Genomic DNA, 24,594 nt, shown 5'->3' with positions numbered 1-24,594 from the left:
CAGGCGGAGCTTTGGGGTCTCTGAAGAGAAAATAATTGTGTCAATGGTTGTATTTACAAAGAAAAAGAGGAGGGTTTTCTTGTCCTATGCTATTTCCCCCTCAACAAATCAGTTGGCAGAATCCACTTTCTGATTACAGAGCTTGCTGTTAAGACAAGGAGTCATTTACACCAGGGTAGCAGCTGAGTTTCAATTCCTACCAAAATAAGTAGAAGAATCAATTATGTAAAAAATAATTAAAGAGATTAAACACAATATAATATAGTTAGATGTCTAGGTAGAAATTATTATGCAGCTGCTATCAGAGTTAAACATATTATTTTCAGAGTTCTCCATAGGATCTGATAACACAGTTATAGAAATGTCAGGTTTCCTACATTGAGTAGTTAAAAGCATTTTTTTCTGAATTATTTCTAAAAGTCAATAGGCCAGCATCTGATTGGTTCTTATAGAGCACACACTTGAGTGCTAATGGCCTAATATATGGAAGGATCAGAACACAGCGGGTAGAGTAAGAAACTGGGATAAGATTATCAGAAACTTCAGGTGACAACCATGAATCCAGGAGAAATCACAAATATATGTTCATTAAGACTGGAAAATGGATGGACCACAATTTGCCTCCAAATATTTCACTAATGATTCCAGGTTCAGAGTTCAGATTGGATATGTAATGCCAAAACTTGACTTATTTTAGGTAGATTGAGCAACTTCTCAAAAAAGCTGATATCAGATATTGACATTGCTCAATACCATAGAATGTTACTTTTTCCCCCAAACAAATCAAATCTATTCTTGGAATTCTTTTCAGAGTTGTTAGTATGCAAAAATAGGAGTTTTTGTCAAGGAAGTAAATGGCATAAAAGAGGTACCTTTGTTGTGACTCTGAGCGAAAAAGGTTAGGGAACAAAGGGACAATTGTATTTTTAGAAGAGAAAGAGTGGAGCTAATAAAGAAGTCATGATACATTTAAACTACAAGGAGAAGCAGAAAGGCAACCAAGGAAAATACAAAGCAATTTACAAATTAATCTCCAGATGCCTGGGTGAGGGAGGCAACTTGCAAACCTACAGTAAGCTGGAGACAACCCAGATTGTGCCTTACCTGTGGGAGAAACACATGGTTCTTACAAGCTTTAGATCAAATTTGGGGCATTGTTCTGAGGGGGAACACCCTTGTACAACAAGCAAACTTTAGAGAAAAAAAAATCATTACATTGCCCAGCAAGCTCTCAGAGTGATACAACCAGGAGCTATCTTAAGAAGTGGTCATTGTTAGGAACTAAACTGCTCTGGGGCTTAGACAATATGTGGTAATCACAATTTTAGGTCACTGGGCCACCCTGCCACAGTGATTGGGTGGAAGTTAATGTTCTACAGTCTCAGATATGAAGAGTGACTGTCATAAACATGCTGAGAGCATTGAATTACAGGGGAGGTATGGAGGGTAAGTGGTCCTACTCTCTGTGAAGAAGAGCAATTCCAGGCACATGTGGTTGCACATAGGGACCAGGTCTGAGAGCTAAGTAACAACATCTGACAATTCACAGCTTCCCCATGTCACCTCTCCAAGGATTACACTATTTCCTACAGGATTTCCAGGGATTCACCATGGCTAGGACACTTGACACACCCCTGACTCTAGCCAATATAGAGAAATTTCACCTTACTGAAGCTGTGACCTATTCCTGGTGAAGCATTAGTGGATATTTCAACTTAATGAAAAGGGAAAAAAGAAATCCATAGCTGAAGAGCCAGCCACAAGTAGGCCATAATTCCTGCTCCTGGACAATCTCCATTTTAATTATTAATTATTTCTCCAGAGAGAAATAATTAAAATGTTGTTGAAAAAGTGCCTTGAAGGACCTCAGTACAGGTTGCTTCCATACCCCTCAGACCAAACACTAAAAAATAATACCACAGGAAGAATGCCCTATACATTGTGCTTTCTATAACAACACACCTGAACTACCAGAAGGACCCCCATTTGTATGAGAAATACAGATGTGCTCTGAAACAATACATGGAATTTCAAAACTCATTATTACCAGCCAAAGAATCTACAGGGAAACAACCTACAATGTCCACTTTGAATTAATCTCAACACTACAAGACACCTACACCTCAAGGCACATGATTAAGAGAAGCCTGCTTACTAAGAATATCATCATGTAATAGATTGCTAAGCAGAAACAATAAAGGCCAGGCATGAAGGGATGTACTTAGACCTTGAAAGAAAACAGTTGCAAACTACATGACTATGTTTAGAGAAGTTATCCATTAGAATCAAAGAAAAATAAGTCTTTTGAAGATAAGTATCAGTTAAAGGAATTTTGAATCACTGAACCTGCATTGTAAAAGATAGTGAAGCTATCCCACACACAGAGTAGGAAGCAAGACAACCGAGCCACGAGAGCATAGGAAAGAATAAATCTCACTAAAAGAGCAGATAAACAAGTGAGAAGGAGGAAAGAATCAAACATTATCAATTCAATAAATTGTCAAAGCTCCAAGAAGAATAAGGGAGAAACATGTGACTATAGATTCTTCAAGCTGTCCAGAAAAAAAATGACAGGAAAATAGAAATTGCAAACCTGTAAGACAAAATAAGAACAGTGAATTAGGTGAGGGACCATATGAGGAAAAAAACAAAGTAGTCAACTGAAGGTTTCTATTTTCCAGGGATGTTTGAGGTAAGATCATCATTTAAGTGTAATGAAGAATTAAAATATCAGCATGGGGGAGATCTCAGAATTTGTAAAATAACATATTATATAAAGGGCAAAAGCACATGTGAGAGAAGCACACTAGAATATGGGCTGGCGTGGATGGTCCATCAGAGACTAGCAGGATAATTTCATATTATAACAAGATACAGTACTTGTCCATGATTCAGCAGTTCCTGACTAGTCCAGTACAGGCAGGGAAGAGTTAGGTAGTTGACTCAACTATTATTCTCATTGACAGATAAAGAAGAAACAAGGGAATTGAGTGTACTTGAAGGGGGAGGATAATAATGGGGCATCATGTTGTCTAAGTCTAAGCAGGGTAAGAAGAACATGTGAAATCCTGAGGAGAGTGGAAAATCTGCATGAGGATAAAATATTTGGAAAAGGAGCATCAAGAGAAGGAAGTAACATCAAGAAAAGGAAGAGAAGGAAGGAGCATTAAGAGAAGGAAGGAACAGTGCAAAGAAGATCTCAAGCTAGATAGCGATGGTAAATAGTGTGGCCATACATGGATATGCAATGTAAGGGGAGTGTTCAAAAGGAGAAAGGCAATAATTGAGAGACCAGGATGTTATCTCAGTTGTGTGCAAGGTTCCTGGCAGCACCAGGAACAGGAGACAGAGGAGCCTGGGGAGCCTGGTACTGCAGACTTCCTGGATGAGGGGAGTGACCAAGCTGGAGAGTGACACCAAAAGTACTGGCAGGTACCAACTTATGGGCAAAATCAAACTCTGGACACAAAGAAAAAGAAAAGAAATTATTAAAAATTACAGGGCACAGCAGAAATATTCTAAGAATAGGATGGATAATTACAATCATATTCTAAGATTTGACCTAGAAATAAAAAGCATGTGTAAAGGTAAGTACAGAACCTCCAAATGACTAGAACTTCATTGTTTTCAGAGAACATCCAGGTTTTTATCAGAAAAAGAAACTGAAGGGAACATTACAGGTCTTAAAAATATTAGAAAATGATAGGCTCCAATTTCCAACAGGCCCCATGGAATGTTTTCTGGGAGAGGGATGAAGTGGGCATATTAGTTTGCTGTAGCATATGGATAAAGTCTCGGAGCAGGTAATATCAACCAAGATCACTGGGATTATGAGGAGGTGAATTCAAAGAAGAAAATAAGGGGAGACCAGGCCCCTCATCTCACAGTAGTTCCCCATGATTTGGCAGAGGGGAAGATTAACAAACAGCTTTTCAACAGGATTATTATTTGGGACTTGCCTTGGAGAGGCCTTGAAGTCTTCTTACCCATCCAGGTAACCATGTATCACTTTCCTCACCATCTTCCTCCTCTGCTCATAGTACCTCAAGATCACTATACTCCTCCCAAGTCAGTATTTACACTGACAAATACTCTACTTTCTTCTGTCATTGAACCTCTAGTGCTCCTTAAGTTTTGAAAAAAAAATTATTTCTCTTTTTCCCAAATCACACATTTCCATAGCACCTTATGCATGGTTGTGTTGTCAGGCTGGACAGAAACTCCATGAGGACAGGGGCAGTGTTTTCTTCTTGTATCTGTCTTCCTGCCTGGAATTACTTTTCTACCTACAAATACTTTCTACTTGATTACTTTCCATCAACAAAATAAACTGACAGGTAGTCTGTCTGGTGTAGATGGATTTCAGACTAAAGAGTCCAATATATTTGATTCCCCAAATTGTTCCCCACTGGTTTGAAAGTTTGAGGGAGATGAAGTGTTTACTCCTAACCTCAGTTTCCTTCTCTGAAATAAATGATCACCATTATACCTATCATCAGTTGATTGTGACAATTAAGCCACATTATTTGTGGTATGATGGGGTGGAGGAAGTGTGATAGCACACAGTAAACAATGTGTATTACTGAGGTCTAATCATTCACTCTCACTAAGAAAATACATATTAATTTATATAATCTGGGACTGCATTAGCTAATTGCCAAGAATGTTCATCAGAGTGTCACTTCATGCTCCCATATGCTCAGTTCAGTCTCTGGTACTTTTCACATCAATTGATATCATTGCAGATTTTCTTATATCTTCCTTTGAAACAGGATTGAAAGAGCTGGATAAAGTAATCTTTATCCAGTATTCATTCTGTAGATTTATTTCAACTCATCCAATATATTTGAATATGTGAAACTTTCTTAACAACAACTTGCAGACATAGGACAAACATATAAAAATAGACATTAGGTCACCTGTACATGTGATATGAGCTTCCTCCTTTGCAGAGCAAGATTGGTGTTTCCAGGGGTTAGAAGGACAATGCCAGAGAGAGATATCAGTTTCTCGACAGTGGATTCCATCCACCCAGCGGGGTCTAGAACCTTCCCTGAGAGGAACCAAGAAATCCAGAGTCCCAGTGTCTCCACAGCTAAGCTGTCTGCAGATCATAGATAAGGACATAGGTTCCATGTGGCTGCTACAGATACTGCCCCAGGTGTTGTTGTAGAAAACCTCCAGCCACCCAGAACACTCCTGGTCCTTGCTCACCAGCCTGAGAGCTAGGAACTCTGAAATGGAAAGGAGGACATCAGGGTTCACTGAGCATTCATTTCTTACTGCTGTTTCTTCTTTATTCCTAAATAGTGAGTGCTCATTGCTGACTCTCTTGAGGAAGTGCCCACTAGATAGAAGACTGTAATTTTTGTCCCTTTAACCTGTTTTGCTAACTTGTACCTCTCTTTCTGTTTCTACAACAATGTAATATTACCAAATGCATAAGCAGGAACAGTGATCTGTGGACTCTGCAGGAAGTGAATTCTTTATCTGCTATCTGACTAACCATCAGACAGATCCTAAAAAATGAGCATAAACAGAGGGTGGTAGAATAGTGGAGCTCCAAATATGTCCACTTCTTGATCCTGAGGGCTTGTAAATATTTGAGCTCACATTGCAAAAGGGCTTTTCAAACAAGATTAAGTAAAGGATCCCTACTCTAGGCAAGATGCAACTTGCCTATATTCCAAGTTGATTGGAAGGCTAGAAAAGGAGCATCCCATGTTCAAAGTCAGCCTCAGAAACTTAGCATGACTCTGTCTCAAAATAAACAATAAACAAAAGTGTCATGACTGTGGTCCAGTGGTTGAGTCCCCTGATTCAATCTCAGTACCAAAATAATGAACAAAAACAAACAAAAAAACTAAACAAAAATATGCTTTCATTGTGAGATTATCCTGGATCATCCTGGATAGGATTTCCCCAATGTAATGCTATCCTTACACTGGTATCCTCACAAAGAGATAAGCCATTCTGGCCCTCACCAGAGTGTGATGTGAACACAGAATGGTGAGACAGTTGAAACACTTTGGGTTTGAAGAAGGAAGGGTTCAGACAAGGAATTCAGGCAACTTCTAGAAGTGGAAAAAAGTAAGAAAAGGAGTCTTCCCAGAGCTCCAGCTGTTGCAGCCTGCTGACACCTTGTTTATAGCCCACACAGACCCAGGTCAGTATTCTAACCTACACACTGTAAGGTGATAAATTTGTATTGTTTTAAGACCCTCATGGTAACTTGTTACAGAAGAAATAGAAGACTAATTCAGTGGGTCAGGATGTTGCACTGGCAGGTAACAGAAGAGTGATGACTGCTTTAAATAGACACTGTAGAGAATGACTGTGACAGGAGACAGTGCTGAGATGGAAGGAGCTTATGCAGCAGGAAATGAAAGCACCTCATCTTCTCCTCTGCTGGAAGGACAGGAATTGTGAAAGCACCACCTCACCACTGCCCTGTCAGCAACTGCCCAACCCTGCTGCAGGGCTCAGACATCATCCTTCAGACCCTTCCAGCCTATGTACAGAGTATATCACAGACCTGAGCAAATGACCCCAGCATCCTCCTTGTGACTGCAGTTGTGTTGCTTCCAGCCCTGGGAAGGGCACTGCCACACATAGGCCTCCTCTCCAGTGCAGTTCAGCTTGTCCAGCCAGATGGGCCCTGATCCCTCTCCAAAGTGAGCGGAGACGGTGGCCTCCAGGGCCTCTCCACAGCCCAGCTGTCTGCATACCACATGGGCATCACTCAGGTCCCAGCTGTCATCACAGATGGAGCCCCAGGAGCCCTGCTGCAGGATCTCCACTCTCCCTGCACAGCGACTGCCCCCATCCACTAGGCGGAGCTGCCTGCTGTCTGAGGAGAGACAGGGTCATGTCAGTGGGCATTTACACAGGGAATGGGAAGTTTCTGGTGCTGGGGGTCTTGCTCACCTGAGCAGGTGACAGAGTGGCCTTCTAAGGCTGCAGAGCCTGCTAGGTCAGACCAGGAGTCATTGCACTGGGGTACCAGCTGGCTCTGGTTTCCTACAGTTGGGAGAGAGCAGGGAACAGAATTAAACTTGACAATAATCCATTTATGGCATCTGAAAGCTGTAGCCCACAATCAATAATTTCCTATTGTCTATTAAAGGATTCTGCTTCTGCTCCTAGTTAAATGAAGTGTAATCTACTAAAGTCCCAGGAATGACTTTAAGAAAGTATGAATATAGCAGTGCTGTTTGAAAGTATTGCACAACTCCCAGGGAAGCAAGACTTAAAAGTCAAGTTCAGAGAAAAGTAAAAACTAGAATCAGCGATTTTTTCCCTTGGCTTTCAAACATAGTAGGTGAGACTCTGAAAATCTCAGCATATTTGCCAGTTTTTCCTGGGAGTACACAGGAAAATTTAGGTTGGATCAAAGAAGAGGAATCATTTTAAACACCCAAGAAACTTTCATTTTATAAAAAACATTTTTGTCAGAGATGGTGCCCAGATTTCACCACTTCAATTCTTTTTGTATAAGGTGGTCTACCCTAAGTAAAGTGAATTTATTATAAAGTGAAGAAGTTAAATAAAATCTTTTCTGAAGTTTTTGTAGGATAGATGTTTTTCCATGTACAATGCCTGTCAATTAAAAATGCTTCACACATGTAAAAAATATGTAGAAAACAAAGTGGACAAATGAGAAGAAAAAGGAAAGATTTTCATAGAGTAGTATTAGTGCTTCCTTATAGGTAATTCAAATAATCATGATTAAATTTTAAAATTAAATAACATGAGATGAATCTTGGTAGAAAATAAAAAAAATTTAATAAATATTTGTGAGTTATGTATAACTAAAAAAACCAAGTAAAACAAACCAATAAATTCAGTAGCTAAAAATAAGAAACCAGAGGATGAGCCTAACAATACTCTATGTTAACACAATATAGAAATATTAAGTGGAAGAACATGGGAAAATACAGAGTGAAGGACAGACAGACAAAAACATGAGGAATATAATAGGATACTAAGAGAGATGGTGAGAGAACCTAATATACCTATATTGCCATAATTGATTGCACAAAAATACAAATTAGACAATATACAAAGTGATACATACCTGTAGTTTTTGAAAATATCCACAAAATCTTTGACACTCTATCTATTGACCTGTGCCCCGATCCCTCTCCAAAGTGAGCAGAGACAGTGGCCTCCAGGGCCACTCCACAGCCCAGCTGTCTGCACACGACATGGGCATCATTCAAGTCCCAGCTGTCGTCAGAGTTGGAGCCCCAGGAACCCTGCTGATTGTGGTGAGTTGTCTATAAGCAACAGAATGTGGTGAAGCCAGCACAGCTTGACTTATAAATCTAGCTAATAAGGTCAGGCCTCCTCCTCTTGACATAGGATGTTTGCTTAATGGGAAATCTACACTGTGGACTGTCATGTGGGAGAGAGCATTTGCAGATGGTTCTGTCAACAGCCCCAGGTGAAGTAGATGAGATCCAAGTGCAACCTCATGAGAGACCACAAGAGGCAACTGCCAAGAATCCTTGTTAAATTTATGAATCTAGAAATTATGGGCAAAATGACAAATATTTTTATTTGTGTTGCTATTTTGAGTGGTCAGTGATGCATTAAATAGCAACTAGGACAATGATATTTATTGTGAAACAGCAATTGTACATCCCCATGTTTATTGGGGCAGTATTCACAATAGCTACAGTATGGAGTCAGATGCCCATTGCAAGAAAAACTTGTAAAGAAAATGTGGTATAAATATGGCCATAAAAGGAATGGTGTCTTGCCTTTTGTATCAAAATGAATGGAATCATAGAACATCATGTTAAGTTCAATAACTCAGACACAGAAAGACAAGTACCACACATTCTCCATTATATGTAGAAGCCAACAGGTTATTTTATGGAAATTGGCATTGACACTGTGGTTATGTAAATAGACTTGTTAATATTTTAAAAATAAGGAAATATCTTATTCACCTCCTTTTAACTAGTCATTCAGAAATATTTTACATATTCAGGGATAAATATGGCAGGATGAGGAGATAATATAGAAAAAATAATAGCATTGGGGAATCTGGGTTACAATTATCTGGGAATTTTGTGCTATCTGTGAATCTTATTCAGAATTCTCAAATCATCAAAAAAAAAAAACACAATAAAATAAAGAGAAAAAAGAAAAACAAAGCCACCAAAAAGTGAATGTGAAAACTAGTTGTGATGTTTAGATACAGGATATCCCAGGCTTGGCTATTCTTACATCTACGACAGTGATTAACCAGGGAGCTTTTTTCAATAGCTATTTTATTATTGCATTTTTCCACATCATAAGGTTCTATTTTTATTTTTTGAGCTCATACAAACCTAGGTAGAAGCCCAGTGGAGGTGGATTTGGGCAGAGAACGTGGATTTCCCCAGAACGTGATTGTAGATGGCTGGTGTGAGTTCGGGAATAAAGAGTTGCTGTTTGAATCTACAAGCTGTGTGGTGGCTCGTGATTGTGTGCCCAGCCAGACTGCAGCATTTGTGCCCAGCCAGACTGCGGCATCCCAGAAAAGCTCATGTGTGAGACAAAGAAAGAAAGTTTAAAAGTGAAATGATTAGGTTATGAATGTTGTAACTTAATCAGCACATTAATCTTTTGATAGTATTAACTGGGTGGTGACTGTAGTCGGGTATGTTGTGGCTGGATGACATGGGTCCCTGGTGGCATGATTTTGGGATTTATATGTTGTATTTGTTGAGCAGAGTTCTCCCTGTTTCTGCTTCTTGGTGGCCATCTGTTAACCTCCTTTCCTCTGCTTCACTCTTCCACCATGATATTCTGCCTTACCTCCAGCCACAAGAAATGGATTAGGATATCTATGGACTGAGACTTCTGAAACCTTGGGTTAAAAATAATTTTTTTCTCCAAAAATTGTTCTTGTCAGGCCTTTCTGTCACATCACAAAAAAAGCTGACTAAAATATTAAATGGCCTAGGACATTTCACTAAAAGAAACTCATAAAATAACATCGAAAACATAAAACATCAATAGTATACCTAGTGAAAGTTATGTATAATTTCTGAGGGAAATTAGAGATATACTTTGTACATGAATTAGCTACATATTGATGTTTAGGTCAAATCCAAACTCAATCTAAAGAGCATCAATCTATTATTGAATTAAATATATCATGTTGTTTGTAAAATTTATCTGAAATGCAGAAGACCAAGCATGACCAATGAACTGGGCAGGAAAAGCTACACAATTAGAACAGTTACTTTAAATAAAATTTAAAAAAATTAATCAGACATGCTATAAAGTTATGATAATTAAGGAAGTATGCATAGCTACAAGCCTAGAAAAAGACAAAATGGAATTGAACAGAGCATAGAGCAAGAGTCAGAAATATCTGCACCCTGTGTATTTCAAAGGTGACAAAGCAGTGGGAAAAAAGTATTTTCAATAATAATTCTGAGTCAATTGGATATCCAAACAATGATGTGAAACTTTTTTTACACCACACACTTTATACAATACCAATTCCAGAAAGATTGTGCAACTATATGTAAAAGAAAGGTAACTAAATGTGTATAAAATACTTGAAGAATATTTTTTATGATCACATGATAGCAAAGTTCTTTTTAAAATGACACTAGAACACTATGAGATCAGCAAATGTTGATATGCTCTGCTTCATTAAGAACAAGAATTTGACTCCAGAAAGAAGACCATATATAAAGAGGGGGCATATAATAGGAAAAGGATTAATAAAGATATACAAATATATCCATATTTACACCAAACAATATTGACATGGTACTTTATAGGATCATTATTTCTGTACTCTAAAAGTACAAACAACTTAAATCTCCAAATCATTTTAATTGTTCAAAATGTGATCCTGTGGTTAATTGGTAGAAAACTCTACAGCAATAAAAATGAAACTCAGATAAAAATAGAAATATGGGTAAATTCTAAGAGTTATGTTGAGTCAAAGTACACCAAAAAGAGAACATGGTGCATGATTTTATATAAATCTCAAAATTGAAAAACAAAATTCCTTGGCAACAAAAGTTAGAGTGGTCTTCTTTGGAGGGGAGGAGGGCACTGTGACTAAAGGGATGTGAGGGTGACTTCTGGGAGCTGCTGATGCTTTCTGATAGTCCAAGGTGAGGAATCTGACAGAGCTGTCGTTCATTGTTACATAGTGTTATCTATGAATTTCAATAAATTATAATTCTTACTTAAAACAAATCTTCTTAATATTTCTTGACAGGCTGAAAGATGAATGATCATTAAGAATCATAGTTCACCACAAAATGTCTCATTTTTGAAGTCAGCTCTCCATGATGTCTGCTCTTAGAGACATGTCGCTCAAGTACCACTCAGCCCTGACCTCTCTTACCTGAACAGACCACAGAGGCTGTGTTTCCATGGGCACAGGCAGGAACACCCAGGGCAGTCACAGGGCAATTCCACAGGAAGGACTCAGACCCTGAGCAGTGAAATCTGTCTCTCCAGATCTCATCTCCTCCTTCCACAAAGTATGCTCCCTGTGGGGTGGAGAGGGCAACCCCACAGCCCAGTTGACGGCAAACTACATTGGCATTGGCCATATTCCAGTGGGAGGCACAGAGTGTTCTCCAGCCTCCAGAGGTCTTCATCTCCACTTGGCCTTCACACTGAGAGCTGCCATTTTTCATGAGACGAACATCTGTGTATCCTGGTAGAAGACAGGATTTAGCAATATCCCACATTTTTCTTACCCCCATAGAGTGTGTAGGGAGGTTAAAGTCCTGTTGTGAGTCTCACCTGAGCAAACAACTTGCACAGCCCCTCTGTGGGAGCAGCTTCCTACAGGACAGGGCACTCTGGGGCAGAACCAGAGGCCAGGCTCCTGCCCCTCACACTGGAACTCTTCAGCCCAGATCTGTTCACTGTCCTCTCTGAAGGGCAGGTTCCCCAGAACAGATGCAGCCTTGCCACAACCCAGCTCTGCACAGATGACCTGGGCTGTGGCTAATGTGAAATTCCCATCAGATACTGGAATCCACTCTCCTCCAGAATTCACTTCCACTTGCCCAGAGCAAGATCCATGTCCTCCAACCAGATGCACAAATCCTATGGGAGAAAAAAAGCAAACAACAAGTACCAGTGAATAGGAGGAGGAAGCTACAATTCACAGGTAATGCTGTGAAATCTTTTTGTTTTTCAGGGTTGAGGTGTGGGGCTTGGATTCAACAGAGGGTGCCTAAATGTGAATTCTTGGAGGAAGTGTGTGAAGGCAAATTTTGGAGAAGGAATTTGGAAGGTAAATTTTAAATTGTTGATTCAAGAAATGAATATACACACTGCTCTACACACATGTGTATGTGTCCAAAAGTGAATATATGTAGAGTGTAATATGCAGTTTTCTTTTATATGGACATATTATTCTTCATATTATAAATGTATCTGTGGGTTTGTATGACTTTCTGTGACAGTCTAACTCCTTTTTTTTAAAAAAAATTAGATCCATATGTATCCACTGAAAGTGAACACAGTGTAGAAGAAGACTAGGATCAATTTTTCCCTATTTTATCCTCTGAAATTATCAATTCACAGGTAATAATTCCAACTAAGATAACATTAGTTAATGAATGAAAAAAATCAATAGGTCTGAAAACTGACAGTTTATACTTATTTCTCATTTAGGTATGAGAAAAGAGCCCACTAAATAGTGTGAGGCTGAGATAGAAAACAGGTTACTGTGACTAAAATAATCAGGGTTCTTTAAATCATTCTTCACATTATAGAAGAAAGATAGGCAATTTATAAGTAGGAACAGAAGTTATTGAGAGATTTGAGCTTGAGCATTGTTTTTTTTTTTCCTTTTCTTTTGTGTTTTATTAAGGGTTTATTTTGTTTCTAATAAACAGAGTTTGAAGACTCCATTATACAGCTACTGAAGCTGGTCAGGAAGTGATTTCAAGTATGGGTCCAGACAATTTTGGGAAACATTTGGTTATAGATGTGAAATTGTAATGTAATAGAAATTTCAGGTAGTAATGAAGTTCAGCAACTAATCCTTTCTCAAGAAAATAGAATGTTCATTCTATTTGTCCCCAAGTTAAACATCAAAGTGGAATGAAGACCAAAAGCATTAATCTAACTTAATAAAATTGTTACTTAAAATACTCCCTTTTCTCTCTGAAGCTGATATATTAAAATGAAGTGTGAATGAATAAAGTGTAGCTACATTGATAATATTAATTTCTATCATTATAGAGGAGTAATATAGTATACCTTACTTATAGAGTCAAAATGCAGATATACAAATTCCAAACTGAAATCACTAATCTTTAGGAGATTATGTTTAAAAGAGGATGAGACCTACAGGAGCATCATAAAATCAGCCATCAATACAGTTATCCAGTGACAGGAACAACAAAGATCAGCCTCCAGAACAGAAACCTGACTGGCTGAAGGCTCTGCCTGTGGATACACCAGGTCTCCTTCTCTGTGAACTCTGGCTTCCACACAGTTCCACCTTCACATTAAAGGTCAACATCAGCACCACCAGAGAGGGCCACCAGGTTTGCATGACTGATTGCAGTTTAAGCTGAGATAGAAATACAAACTTGCCTGAAATGGCACTATCTCCTTTCTTATTTTCCTTTTTAAAAATAATATTTGGCCCATTGGTAGCATCCAAAAGTTAGAATGTCTCAGTGGAGATAAAATAACATTATGTCCAAGTTTTATCTGAGATAATCCACTGGGGTATGAGTGCAATGTCCTCTGGTTGAGTTTCAAGTCTAAGGCCTTGACTTAGACCTTTCCATTCCCCAAGAAAAATGCATATTTCTTCATGTTGGGCTGCATGGATTAAGGGAAAGGATAACTCTTATTTTACTCTTTATTTTGAAGTGTCTTTTCTTTTTATTATCATAAAAGCTGGCAATCACGGGCTTTCTTTTCTTTTCATACACCTGGTTTATTTTCTCTCATCAAATTGTTTGGTGTGTGCAAAACTGTTTACATGGTGTTTTGTGAGAGATCACAGACCTCTGGTCCTTCTTGCCAATGACATAAAAATTCTGATGTCTAAATCTGGAAAGAAAAATTGCAGCTTTGCAATAATCCATAAATTCTCTTATAATGTCTTTGAGCCCTGTGCCCATATACCCACTAACCCAGTACAAAAATAATTCTGACTATACTTCTACAAACACTCAATTCAACTGAGAAAAGTAGGGCCTCATTCTTGGCTGTCCTTTGAAAAGCACTGCAAACAGAGTGTGTGTGTGCTAATTTATTTGTAATCCTAAGGAAAAAACCCTTTAAACTAGAGAAACAAAAGTATAAAAATTGACTTTAAGTTAAAATGGTCTACAAAAAAAATCTTGTGAAGTAAGAGAGTTGAGAAGCAAAAGGATACTATCAGACATTTACAGGACAGGAATAAATGGAGTCTGTCATCCACTGTTACCCCTGAATCCTCAGATTCAGGAAAAGACCTCTTAGTCCTCTCTGGACAATTCACCTCTTATTCCTCCAGAGATAAGACACTACTTTCTGGAACTTTCCATTCTCTTAGAGAGTGAAAAATACACTGACCATACCTGAGCAGATGACTCCTGCATCATAATAGTGCCCACAGTTGTTCTTTCCCAAGCCCAGGGCAGGGCAATTCCACAAGTAGTCCTCCTTTCCAGTGCATGCCAGCTTTGTCAGCCAGATGGGTCCAGATGCCTCTCCAAATTGTGAATACAGCAAGGCATTGAAGGCCACTCCACAGCCCAGTTGTCTGCACACAACGTGGGCATCATTCAGGTCCCAGCTGTCACCACAGACAGTGCCCCAGGAATGCTGGTGAATGATCTCCACTCTGCCTGCACAGCGACTGCCACCATCCACCAGGCGGAGCTGTGGGCTCTCTGAGAGAAAGAATCATGTCAATGGTTATATTTAAAAGGAGAATGGGAAAGGTTCTCTTGCCATGTGGTACTGCCTTCCCAACCAAGCAGTTGGCAGCATGTACTTTCAGAATGCAGAACATACTGAGTAAGACATGGAATCATTCATTATACTAGGGTAGCAGGTAAGTCTGAGTTTCTAACATAACCTGAGAAAATTAATTGTGAAAAAAATAAGAAATGAAATCAAACACAACATAATCAAGTGAGTAGTCTTAGGTAGAAGTTATTATGTAGATCTGGTCAGAGTAAAACTTGCTGTTGGTAGAGTTCTGCATATGAGGTGACAAAACTATTTGAGAAATGCCAAGATTAATATTTTGAGTAGCTGAAAGTGTCTTTTTCTGATTGATACTTAATTTGATTAGCTGAAAGTGTCTTTTCTGAATGAATGGGCCAGTATCCAAATTGGTTTCTTGTGAAGCACATACACATGACTATCCATGGCCTGAGATTTGGAAGGATGAGAGCACATGGGGTAGGAAATGGGGATGAGATTGTCAGAAGTCTCAGGTGACAGCCATGAATCCAGGGGGAAAAAATGAAATTATTCAGGAATTAAGATTGAAAAGTGAATGGATCATAAGACAAAACATAGCTAATGTAATATATTTCACTATTGATTCTGGCTTCATATTTCAAATATAGATATTAAAATTTAAATTTGTGTTCACTTCAGGTGGATTGGGAAACCTCCCTGAATAGATGATATCAGATATTGGCATTGCCCAAATGCCACTAGGAATCATAGAATGTTACTTATTCCCCCAATATATCCAATCTGTGCTTGGATTTCCTGCCAGGAGTTCTTGAGGAGAAGGCAAATAGTAGAACAGAAGTACACTTTTTGTGACTCTGTGAGTGACAAGAGCCAGAGAACACAGGAGAAACTGTATTTTGAGAAGAGAAAGAGTAAGAAAACTGGGAACCAATGAAGAAATGATGAGAAATGTTGACAATATGGAGAAGCATTAAGGCAGCCCAGAGAAAAATACAAAGCAATTTTCAACTTCAACTCCAGCTGTCTTACCTGTGGGAGAAACACATTGTTCTCACAAGATTTAGATCAAATTTGGGTTGTTGTTCTGAGATGGATGTCTTCCATATAACAAGCCAGATTTGGAGAAAGAATTTATCCATTTGCTCAGCAAGGTCTCAGAGTGCTATAACCAGGGGCCATCTTGAGAAGGGTACTATTGTAGGGGCAAAACTGTGCTGGAATTATAAAACGGATTCATTATAATACACGGGTCCTTTGGTCATCCCTCACAGAAACTGGATGGAAGATGTGAGCACTTACAGTCTCAAATAGGAAGACTGACTTCCACAAACACACTGAGATGGCAGCAGAGAAAGGACTAGAAGCCTCATTGATATGTGGTCCTTCTCTATGTGAAAAGAGGTGATTCCAGTCTCACGTGGCTGCACAGAGAGGCCTGGATTGAAAGCTCAGAGATCAAATCTGATGATTCACCCCATTCCTGTGCCCCATCTCCTGGGTGGAGCTCAGTAGTTTGATTGCTTGCACCACTTTTCACAGGAATTCCAGAGACTCACCCTGGCTAGGACACTTGGCTAGACCCCAAGGGCACGAGGTCCCTGGAACAAGTGTGGGCCCACCAGTTGGGTCCACAAATCACTGGCACTTGATTGCTGAGCCACATCCCCAGTCTTATTTTGTATTTTATAGAGAGACAGGATCTCATTGAGTTGCTTAGTGTCTCATCTGGCTGTTGCTGAGGCTGGCTTTGAACTAGCAATTCTCCTGTCTCAGCCTCCTGAGCTGCTAGAATTACAGGTGTTCGCCACCACATCTGCTCCTAGCTCATTTTGATGGAATTCAAAGGATCTACAGTTGGCTTCTTTTTTAGCCTAGGGACACCTGCTGGATTCAAATGTTAAATGACCAGGAAAGAGGTGTCTAAATGACCAGGGAAGAGGTGCCTGTATGCAAGTATTTTGTATAGGAGGATTTTTGACACACTTTTTATTTTTTAATATCTACATTATTATATTTACCTTATTAGTATATATTTAATGCATTTTAAAATTCTTTAAATGAAAATTTCTTTCTCATCTTTTTTATATAAAATGATTTTCTTGTTATTTTTTATTCCTCTTCTTCTCTATGAGTTTCTTCCTTTTTGAATTATTTTTCCTTTTATTAATTTACTTTCTTGTTCATTCTATATTTATTATTTAGTTGTTATTGATTTTAATTGATTATTACTATATTTTATAGTATTTTTATAGCTGATTTATGTGTCTGTGGTAGCTACTGCTGTTATTCATTTTCTTCTTTCTCAATTATGATCATGATTAAGCTAAGAACCTTGAACAGTTTTGAGTGTGCTGTGCCACTGAACTATAATTCTAGGCACAAGAGTGAGGTTGTACCTTAATATTATCATGACCTAGGACCCAACATGGCGGCCGGCGAGGAGGCAGCACTTTCAGTACCTCCACAGTAATGGGATCAGAGAGACCCATTAATATGCCTAGATTCTACCTGCTGAGAAACTTCTAGCAAAATTCCGCTGAAAGGAGACCTGCCGGGAATTAGTAAGTTTATTGGAGGTGTCAGTTTGTCCCAGACAAGTGAATCTCGGCCACGCGGGGCAGAGGTCCAGTCCCGCTGGCCGCTGCTGAACGGCCGCCGCCCGCCCATTGCGGCAAACGTTCGAAGGGCCCCTGCCCGCCGGGCTCTGTGAACGGCCCCGCCCGCCCGGTGAACAGCCCCTGCCCTCCTGGCTCTCTGAACAGCTCCCGCCCGCCCAGCTCTGTGAACAGCCCCGCCCACATGGCGAACGGCCCCGCCCTCCCAGCTCTGTGAAGGACCCTGCCCACACCGCGAACCGCCCCCCCCGCCCGCCCAGCTCAGGAGGCGAGGTGAAGGGACTCTAACCAAGCCTTTATGAAATAGCGAACTGGGAACTAAAACCAGAGATTGAGTCAGACCAGAGACAACCCAGTCTCACCCCTCCCTTCGGACACTCCGGCAAGGAGCCAGGGGCCCGCCATAGTGGAGAGGGGAAGTCACCAGAGTTCGGCCAACGAGATTCCTTCCCAGCGGAATCTGCTTTAGCAGGTGTGTGACTCCCAACCACACCAGATACAAACAACCGGGAAACTTCAAAAATCTCTCCGTGGGCAAGACCATAAGGGCCAAGGGACTCCCGACCCCCAACTCCCCCTAACGCCAGTGACGTGGGCGTGACTGTAGGGGCGGAGGGAAGCAGAGAGGATTCTCGACCTCCAACTCACATTACCACCAGTGGCAACACTCAAGGTCTTAGCCGCCAGCTTCCGAGGGCGTGCCCACCAAAGGGATCCGGAAAAATTAAACTATTGACTCCCAGACCACAGATCCACAGCACTGGGGCTTAGATGAATGATAGAGAGAGTGCTCAGTCATTCGGGAAATAGGGCACGCAGTGGAGCTGAAAGTGTAATCAGATCCTTGGGGAACCGCCTGCGGTGAGCAGGACCTGGCTGGCTGGCAGGAGGAAGGGGAGGAGGGGCCGGAGAAGTAAAACGGCTCTGGATTAACAGGATTGAGAGACTCCCAGGAGCCGCCTTACAGGGATTGCTGTCGACACATAGAGGGCAAAACACAGCTCGGAGGGCACAGCTCTGCCTACAGGAAGAAAAGAAAATGGATCTCTAAGACCTAATTTAATTTCTTATTTTATTTTATTTTTTCTCTCCCTTTTTCCCTCTTTCTTTCCCCTTCCAAGTTTTATTGTTCTTTCCATTCTCCTCTATTCTATCTATCTCCCTCTCCTTCTTTCTTTTTAAGAGCACCTTCCTTCCCCTTCCCCCCAACTTGCATCCCAAGCATTACGTCCTCCATTACGTGTAATTGTCTAAGTGCTAATAGGTGAATGTTTCGAGGCTGTCTATAGGGCTCCTAAATACCTAGCTACTACCAACACCCTGATCCAATCGACGGTTAGTATCCCCCTTCAGTAGAGCAACCTTCTAAAGTAGCCAAGACATACTAACCCTTATACCTTCATAGCACCTAACCTAAACATAAAGTCCTAAGAACAAACAACAAATCACTATATGCATACAGAATCCGGAAGCCCTTTATAAATTGAATGAATCAGCTTTAAAGTACAATAAAGCCCAACATCTCTAGGCATAATCTCCCACCACAAAGGAGAGACAACAGAGATATACAAAGCCAAAACAAATTTATAGGAGAAATCAAAAACACAGCAGTCAAACAGAGCTGGAAAGTAACGTGAACACCATGAAAAAACAAGGGAAAAAAGGAGTACAAACAATGTAGGACAACTTAAATCTACAGGAAGACCTAGAAGCATCAGAAGCATGGATAGGGAAAGAATTCAAAGCATACCTAACTCATATGGAAAGGAATATTAGAGAAGACATGAGACAGCAAGTCCAAGCAATAAAAGTATATTTTGAAAATGAATTAAACAAACAAATTCAAATGGCAAAGAACGAGCTTTACCAGGAGATAGAGATCTTAAAAAAAATCAAAACAGTAATCCTAGAAATGAAGGAAACTATAAACCAAATTAAAAACTCAAACGAGAATATTACAAATAGACTAGATCAAGTAGAAGTCAGAACATCAGATAATGAAGACAAAGTTTATCAACTTGTAAAGACTATAGTCAACACAGNAACAAAAGACCCAGAATAGCAAAAGAAATTCTAAGCAGGAAGTGTGAATCTGGAGGTATAGCGACACCAGAGTTCAAACTGTACTACAAAGCAATAGTAACAAAAACAGCATTGCACTGGTACCAAAACAGGCAGGTGGACCAATGATACAGAATAGAGGACACAGAGACCAATCCACAAACTTACAACTTTCTTACATTTGATAAAGGGGCTAAAAGCGTGCAATGGAGGAAGGATAGCATCTTCAACAAATGGTGCTGGGAAAACTGGAAATCCATATGCAACAAAATGAAGCTGAACCCCTTTCTCTCGCCATGCACAAAAGTTAACTCAAAATGGATCAAAGAGCTTGATATCAAATCAGAGACTCTGCGCCTGATAGAAGAAAAAGTTGGCTCCGATCTACATATTGTGGGGTTGGGCTCCAAATTCCTTAATAGGACGCCCATAGCCCAAGAGTTAAATACAAGAATAAACAAATGGGACTTACTTAAACTAAAAAGTTTTTTTCTCAGCAAGAGAAACAATAAGAGAGGTAAATAGGGAACCTACATCCTGGGAACAAATTTTTACTCCTCACACTTCAGATAGAGCCCTAATATCCAGAATATACAAAGAACTCAAAAAATTAAACAATAAGATAACAAATAACCCAATCAACAAATGGGCCAAAGACCTGAACAGACACTTCTCAGAGGAGGACATACAATCAATCAATAAGTACATGAAAAAATGCTCACCATCTCTAGCAGTCAGAGAAATGCAAATCAAAACCACCCTAAGATACCATCTCACTCCAGTAAGATTGGCATCCATTATGAAGTCAAACAACAATAAGTGCTGGCGAGGATGCGGGGAAAAGGGTACATTTGTACATTGCTGGTGGGACTGCAAATTGGTGCGGCCAATATGGAAAGCAGTATGGAGATTTCTTGGAAAGCTGGGAATGGAACCACCGTTTGACCCAGCTATCGCCCTTCTCGGACTATTCCCTGAGGAACTTAAAAGAGCATACTATAGGGATACTGCCACATCAATGATCATAGCAGCACAATTCACAATAACTAGACTCTGGAATCAACCTAAATGCCCTTCAATAGATGAATGGATAAAAAAAAAAATGTGGCATTTATACACAATGGAGTATTATGCAGCACTAAAAAACGACAAAATCATGGAATTTGCAGGGAAATGGATGGCATTAGAGCAGATTATGCTAAGTGAAGCTAGCCAATCCTTAAAAAAACAAATGCCAAATGTCTTCTTTGATATAAGGAGAGCAACTAAGAACAGAGCAGGGAGGAAGAGCATGAGGAAAAGACTAACATTAAACAGAGACGAGTGGTGGGAGGGAAAGGGAGAGAGAAGGGAAACTGTATGGAAATGGAAGGAGACCCTCATTGTTACATAAAATTACATATAAGAGATGGTGAGGGGAAGGGGGAAAAAAAACAAGGGAGATAATTGAATAACAGCAGATGGGGTAGAGAGGGAAGATGGGAGGGAAGGGGAGAGGGGATAGTATGGGATAGGAAATAAAAAATATATATATATTATCGTGACCTAGCCCTGCTCAAGCCTTGGTGGGTGTTACGGTTTGAATGTGAGGTGCCCCGCAAAGCTCCTGATAAGACAATGCAAAAGTTTTAGAGGAGAAATGATTGGGTTATAAGAGTTAAGACTCTCATAAGTCGTAATCCAATTGGTGAATTGATCTTTTGATGGGATTAAGTCAGAGGTAATACTATTCTTATCTTTAAATTACAAAAGAGACTAGAGAGTTGGGTGTAATGAAGGGGGATGATTATAATGGGATATTATTTCATTTAATCAGGGTAAGAAGAACATGTATGATCATGAGGAGAGTGGAAAACTGAAAAACAGATAAGGGAAAACATTTAGAATCTGCATGAGGATAAAATATCTGGAAAAGTTTCATCATGAATATGTGTCATAAGGAGAAGAAGCAACAGTCAGAGAAGTGAATAATGCCATCAAGATCCCAAGCTGGAGAGTTAGTGATGGTCAAAAGAGTGGCTATAGATGGAGATGGGTGTGAGGGAGCATTTCAAAGGGAGAAATTCAGGTCTGGAGAGGCCAGGATGTTATCTCAGTTGTGTTCAAGGATGCTGGCAGCACCAGGAACAGGAGACAGAGGAGCCTGGTGAGCCTGGTACTGCAGCCTTCCTGGATGAGGGGGAGTGACCAGGCTGGGGAGTGACCAGGCTGGAGAGTGACACCAACAGAAGTGGTGGCCAGTGTCACCTCATGGGGCAAATTTAATGTTGCTGGACGTGGAGAAAAAAGGAAAGAAATTATTGAAAATGAAAAGGTGATGAAAAAATATTCTATGATCTGGCCAGAAAAAGATTGCATGTTTAAAAGGAAATGCAGAGCCTCCTACTTCTAAGGAAATCATTGTTTCTAGAGGATACCAGGTTTTTATCAGAGCATGAGTCTGAAGGGCACATTATACATTAGAGTTCTTTTTAAAAAATATTTAGTTTTTAGTTGAAGATGGACAAAATACTTTTATTTTATTTACTTAGTTTTATGTGGTGCTGAAGATTGAACCCAGGGCCTTGTGTGTGCTAGGCAAGTGCTCTACCACTGAGCCACAACCCCAGCTCTTCATATAGTTCATAAGAAGTTAGAAGATATTGGGCTCCAATTTCATTCAGGCCCCATTAATGTTTCCTGAGAGAGAGATGAAGTGGGCACCTTAGTTTGCAGTAGTATATGGCTCAGAGGAACAGTATCAACCAAGACCACTGGCACTGTAAGGAGATCAATTCAAGAGGAAAATGAGGGGAGACCAGGCCCCTCATCTCATAGCACTTCCTCATGATGTGCCAGAGAAGAAGACTAAGAAACAGCTTTTCAACAAGATCGTTATTGGGTCATGCGTGGGAGAGGTGTTGTGCTCTTCTTACCCATGCAGGTAATTAGGCATTGCTCTTCTCCATCTTCCTCATGCTCTGCTCAGGATGAGACTGCATCAGTAACTGAAGGTCACCATGCTCTTTTTACCTCAGTAATTACACTGAAAAAATGCTCTACTTTCTTCCTGCATTGCACTTCTACTCCTCCTTTCTTTCTCAACCTAATATGGTTTTTCTCTTCCTCAATGCACATATTTGTACAGCACCTACTATTCCTTCGTGACACTCAACTTCATGCATGGTGTGTGTCATCAGGCTGGAGTGAAAACTCCATGAGAGCAGGGATGGTAATTTCTTCATGTGTCTGTTTTCCTGCCTGAAAGTAAGTTTCTACCTACAAATCACCCAATTACTTATCATCAACAAACTAATCTGAGAGGTTGTCTGACTGCTGTAGTGGATTCCAGAATAAACAGCCCATTGTATTGAATTCCCCAAGTTGCCACTCACTTAATTGAAAGTGTGAGAAAGATGAAGTGCTTACTCCAAACCTCATTTTCCTCATCTGAAATAAATGATCACCCTAATGCCTACCAAGCCTTTAATGTGATGATTAAGCTTCATTATGTGTGGTGATAGTGGGGAAGGAAGTGATAGCTCATAGCAAACAATGTATATTACTGAGGTTCAATCATTCACCAACTCACTAAGGAAATATAGAGTAATTAATACAATGTAAGACTGCATTAGCTAATTGCTAAGAATGTTTATCAGAGTGTAATTATATGCTCCCATATGCTAAGTTCGCTATCTGGTACTTTTCACATAAATCACTATCATTGCTGGTTTTCTCACATCTGCCTTGAAACAGGATTGCAACAGGTGGGTCAAGTAATTTCTATCCAGTATTCATTTTGTAGACTTATTTCAACTCATCCATTATTTTTAAATATATGAACCTTTCCTGACAACAACCTACAGGTATAGGACCAACAAATAGAAGTGGACAGTAGGTCACCTGTACATGTGATATGAGATTCCTCATTTGGTGAGCAAGATTGATGTTTCCAGGGGTCGGAAGGACACTGCCAGAGAGATGTGTCAGTTTTTCGACAGCGAATTCCATCCACCCAGCGGGGTCTAGAACCTTCCCTGGAAGGAACCAAGAAATCCAGAGTCCCAGTATCCCCACAGCCAAGTTGTCTGCAGATCACGGACAAGGTCACAGCTTCCATTGGGCTGTGGCAGACACTGCCCCAGGTGTTGTTGTAGAAAACCTCCAGCCACCCAGCACACTCCTGGTCCTCACTCACCAACCTGAGAGCCAGGAAGTCTAAAAGCAAGAGGAGGAAAACAGGGGTCAGGGAGTATTCAACTCTTACTGCTGTTTTTTTTTTTTTTTCTTTATTCCTAAGTAGTTAGTGTTCACTGCTGACTCTGCTGAAGAAATGTCCACTAGGTGGAAGACTGCAAGTTTTGTCCCTTTAACTTGTTTTGCTAACTTGTACCTCTCTTTCTGTTTCTACAACAATGTAATATAAACAAATGAATAGGAGGAACAGGGACCTGGGGGCTCCGTGGAAAAGAAACTTTATTTACTATCTGACAAACCATCTGACAGATCCTGGAAAAGGAGGCTGGACAGAGCAGTGGCAGAATAGTGAAGATCCAAATATGTCCACTCCCTGATCTTGGGAGTGTGTGGATGTATTACATCATTGCCAAAGTGCTTTTAAGACACAATTAAGAAAAGATCCTTTTGTGGATTATTCTGGATCAGCCTGAATTAATAGCTGAGTGCAATCTAATCATATCCCCAGAGCCCTATCATCAAAAGCAGATAGTTCTTTCTGCCCCTCATCAGAGGGAGATGTGAATATGAAAAGATGATCAGAGGATTGCTCTGTTGTCGTTTTGAAGAAAAAAGAAGCCATGAGACAAGGAATGCAGTCAAATTCTAGAAGCTTCAAAAGGAAGGAAATGAGTCTTCCCAGAGTTTCAGCTGTTACAGCCTGCTCACATCTTGTTTATAGCCCACATAGACCTTGTTCAATATTCTAATCTACACACCATAGGATGTGTAGATTATTACTTTATATATATATATATATATATATATATATATATATATA

The 24,594-nt window shown here is 40.0% G+C and overlaps 2 protein-coding genes across 2 annotated transcripts in view; both read right to left on the bottom strand.

Annotated features, from left to right (window-relative positions):
• Positions 1–3,304: 3,304 nt before the first annotated feature.
• On the bottom strand, positions 3,305–17,589 carry LOC107154866 (antigen WC1.1-like). The gene is made up of 8 exons (XM_015500600.1): positions 17,475–17,589; positions 14,568–14,882; positions 11,776–12,084; positions 11,369–11,686; positions 6,928–7,020; positions 6,536–6,850; positions 4,920–5,234; positions 3,305–3,459 (listed from the first exon to the last, which is right to left on the bottom strand). Exons 1-8 carry the CDS (start codon positions 17,587–17,589, stop codon positions 3,305–3,307), a joined length of 1,935 nt encoding a protein of 644 aa, XP_015356086.1.
• Positions 17,590–21,690: 4,101 nt separating this feature from the next.
• Positions 21,691–24,594, bottom strand: part of LOC107154865 (antigen WC1.1-like) — a 60,651-nt gene continuing 57,747 nt past the window's right edge. Inside the window, exons 7-8 of the mRNA XM_048787557.1 lie at positions 23,481–23,795; positions 21,691–21,806 (exon numbers count right to left, since the gene is read on the bottom strand). Coding sequence (XP_048643514.1) covers positions 21,691–21,806; positions 23,481–23,795 — 431 coding nt within the window. The remainder of the gene's footprint in view (positions 21,807–23,480; positions 23,796–24,594) is intronic.

Source organism: Marmota marmota, unplaced genomic scaffold (genome assembly GCF_001458135.2).
Source record: "Marmota marmota marmota unplaced genomic scaffold, marMar, whole genome shotgun sequence".
Classification (NCBI taxonomy): Eukaryota; Metazoa; Chordata; class Mammalia; order Rodentia; family Sciuridae; genus Marmota; species Marmota marmota.
This window is presented reverse-complemented; position numbering and strand designations above follow the sequence as displayed.

What these genes read in the sequence shown, in the direction of transcription:
- LOC107154866 (XM_015500600.1), bottom strand. Translation starts at nt 17,589, where the DNA reads ATGGGCGGGCGGCGGCCGTTCAGCAGCGGCCAGCGGGACTGGACCTCT. An exon ending in AATAAACTTACTAATTCCCG is followed by an intron (nt 14,883 to 17,474) that starts GCAGGTCTCCTT and finishes TCTTTCTCTCAG; the next exon opens with AGAGCCCACAGCTCCGCCTG. An exon ending in AGCCTCTGTGGTCTGTTCAG is followed by an intron (nt 7,021 to 11,368) that starts GTAAGAGAGGTC and finishes TCCCAACTGTAG; the next exon opens with GAAACCAGAGCCAGCTGGTA.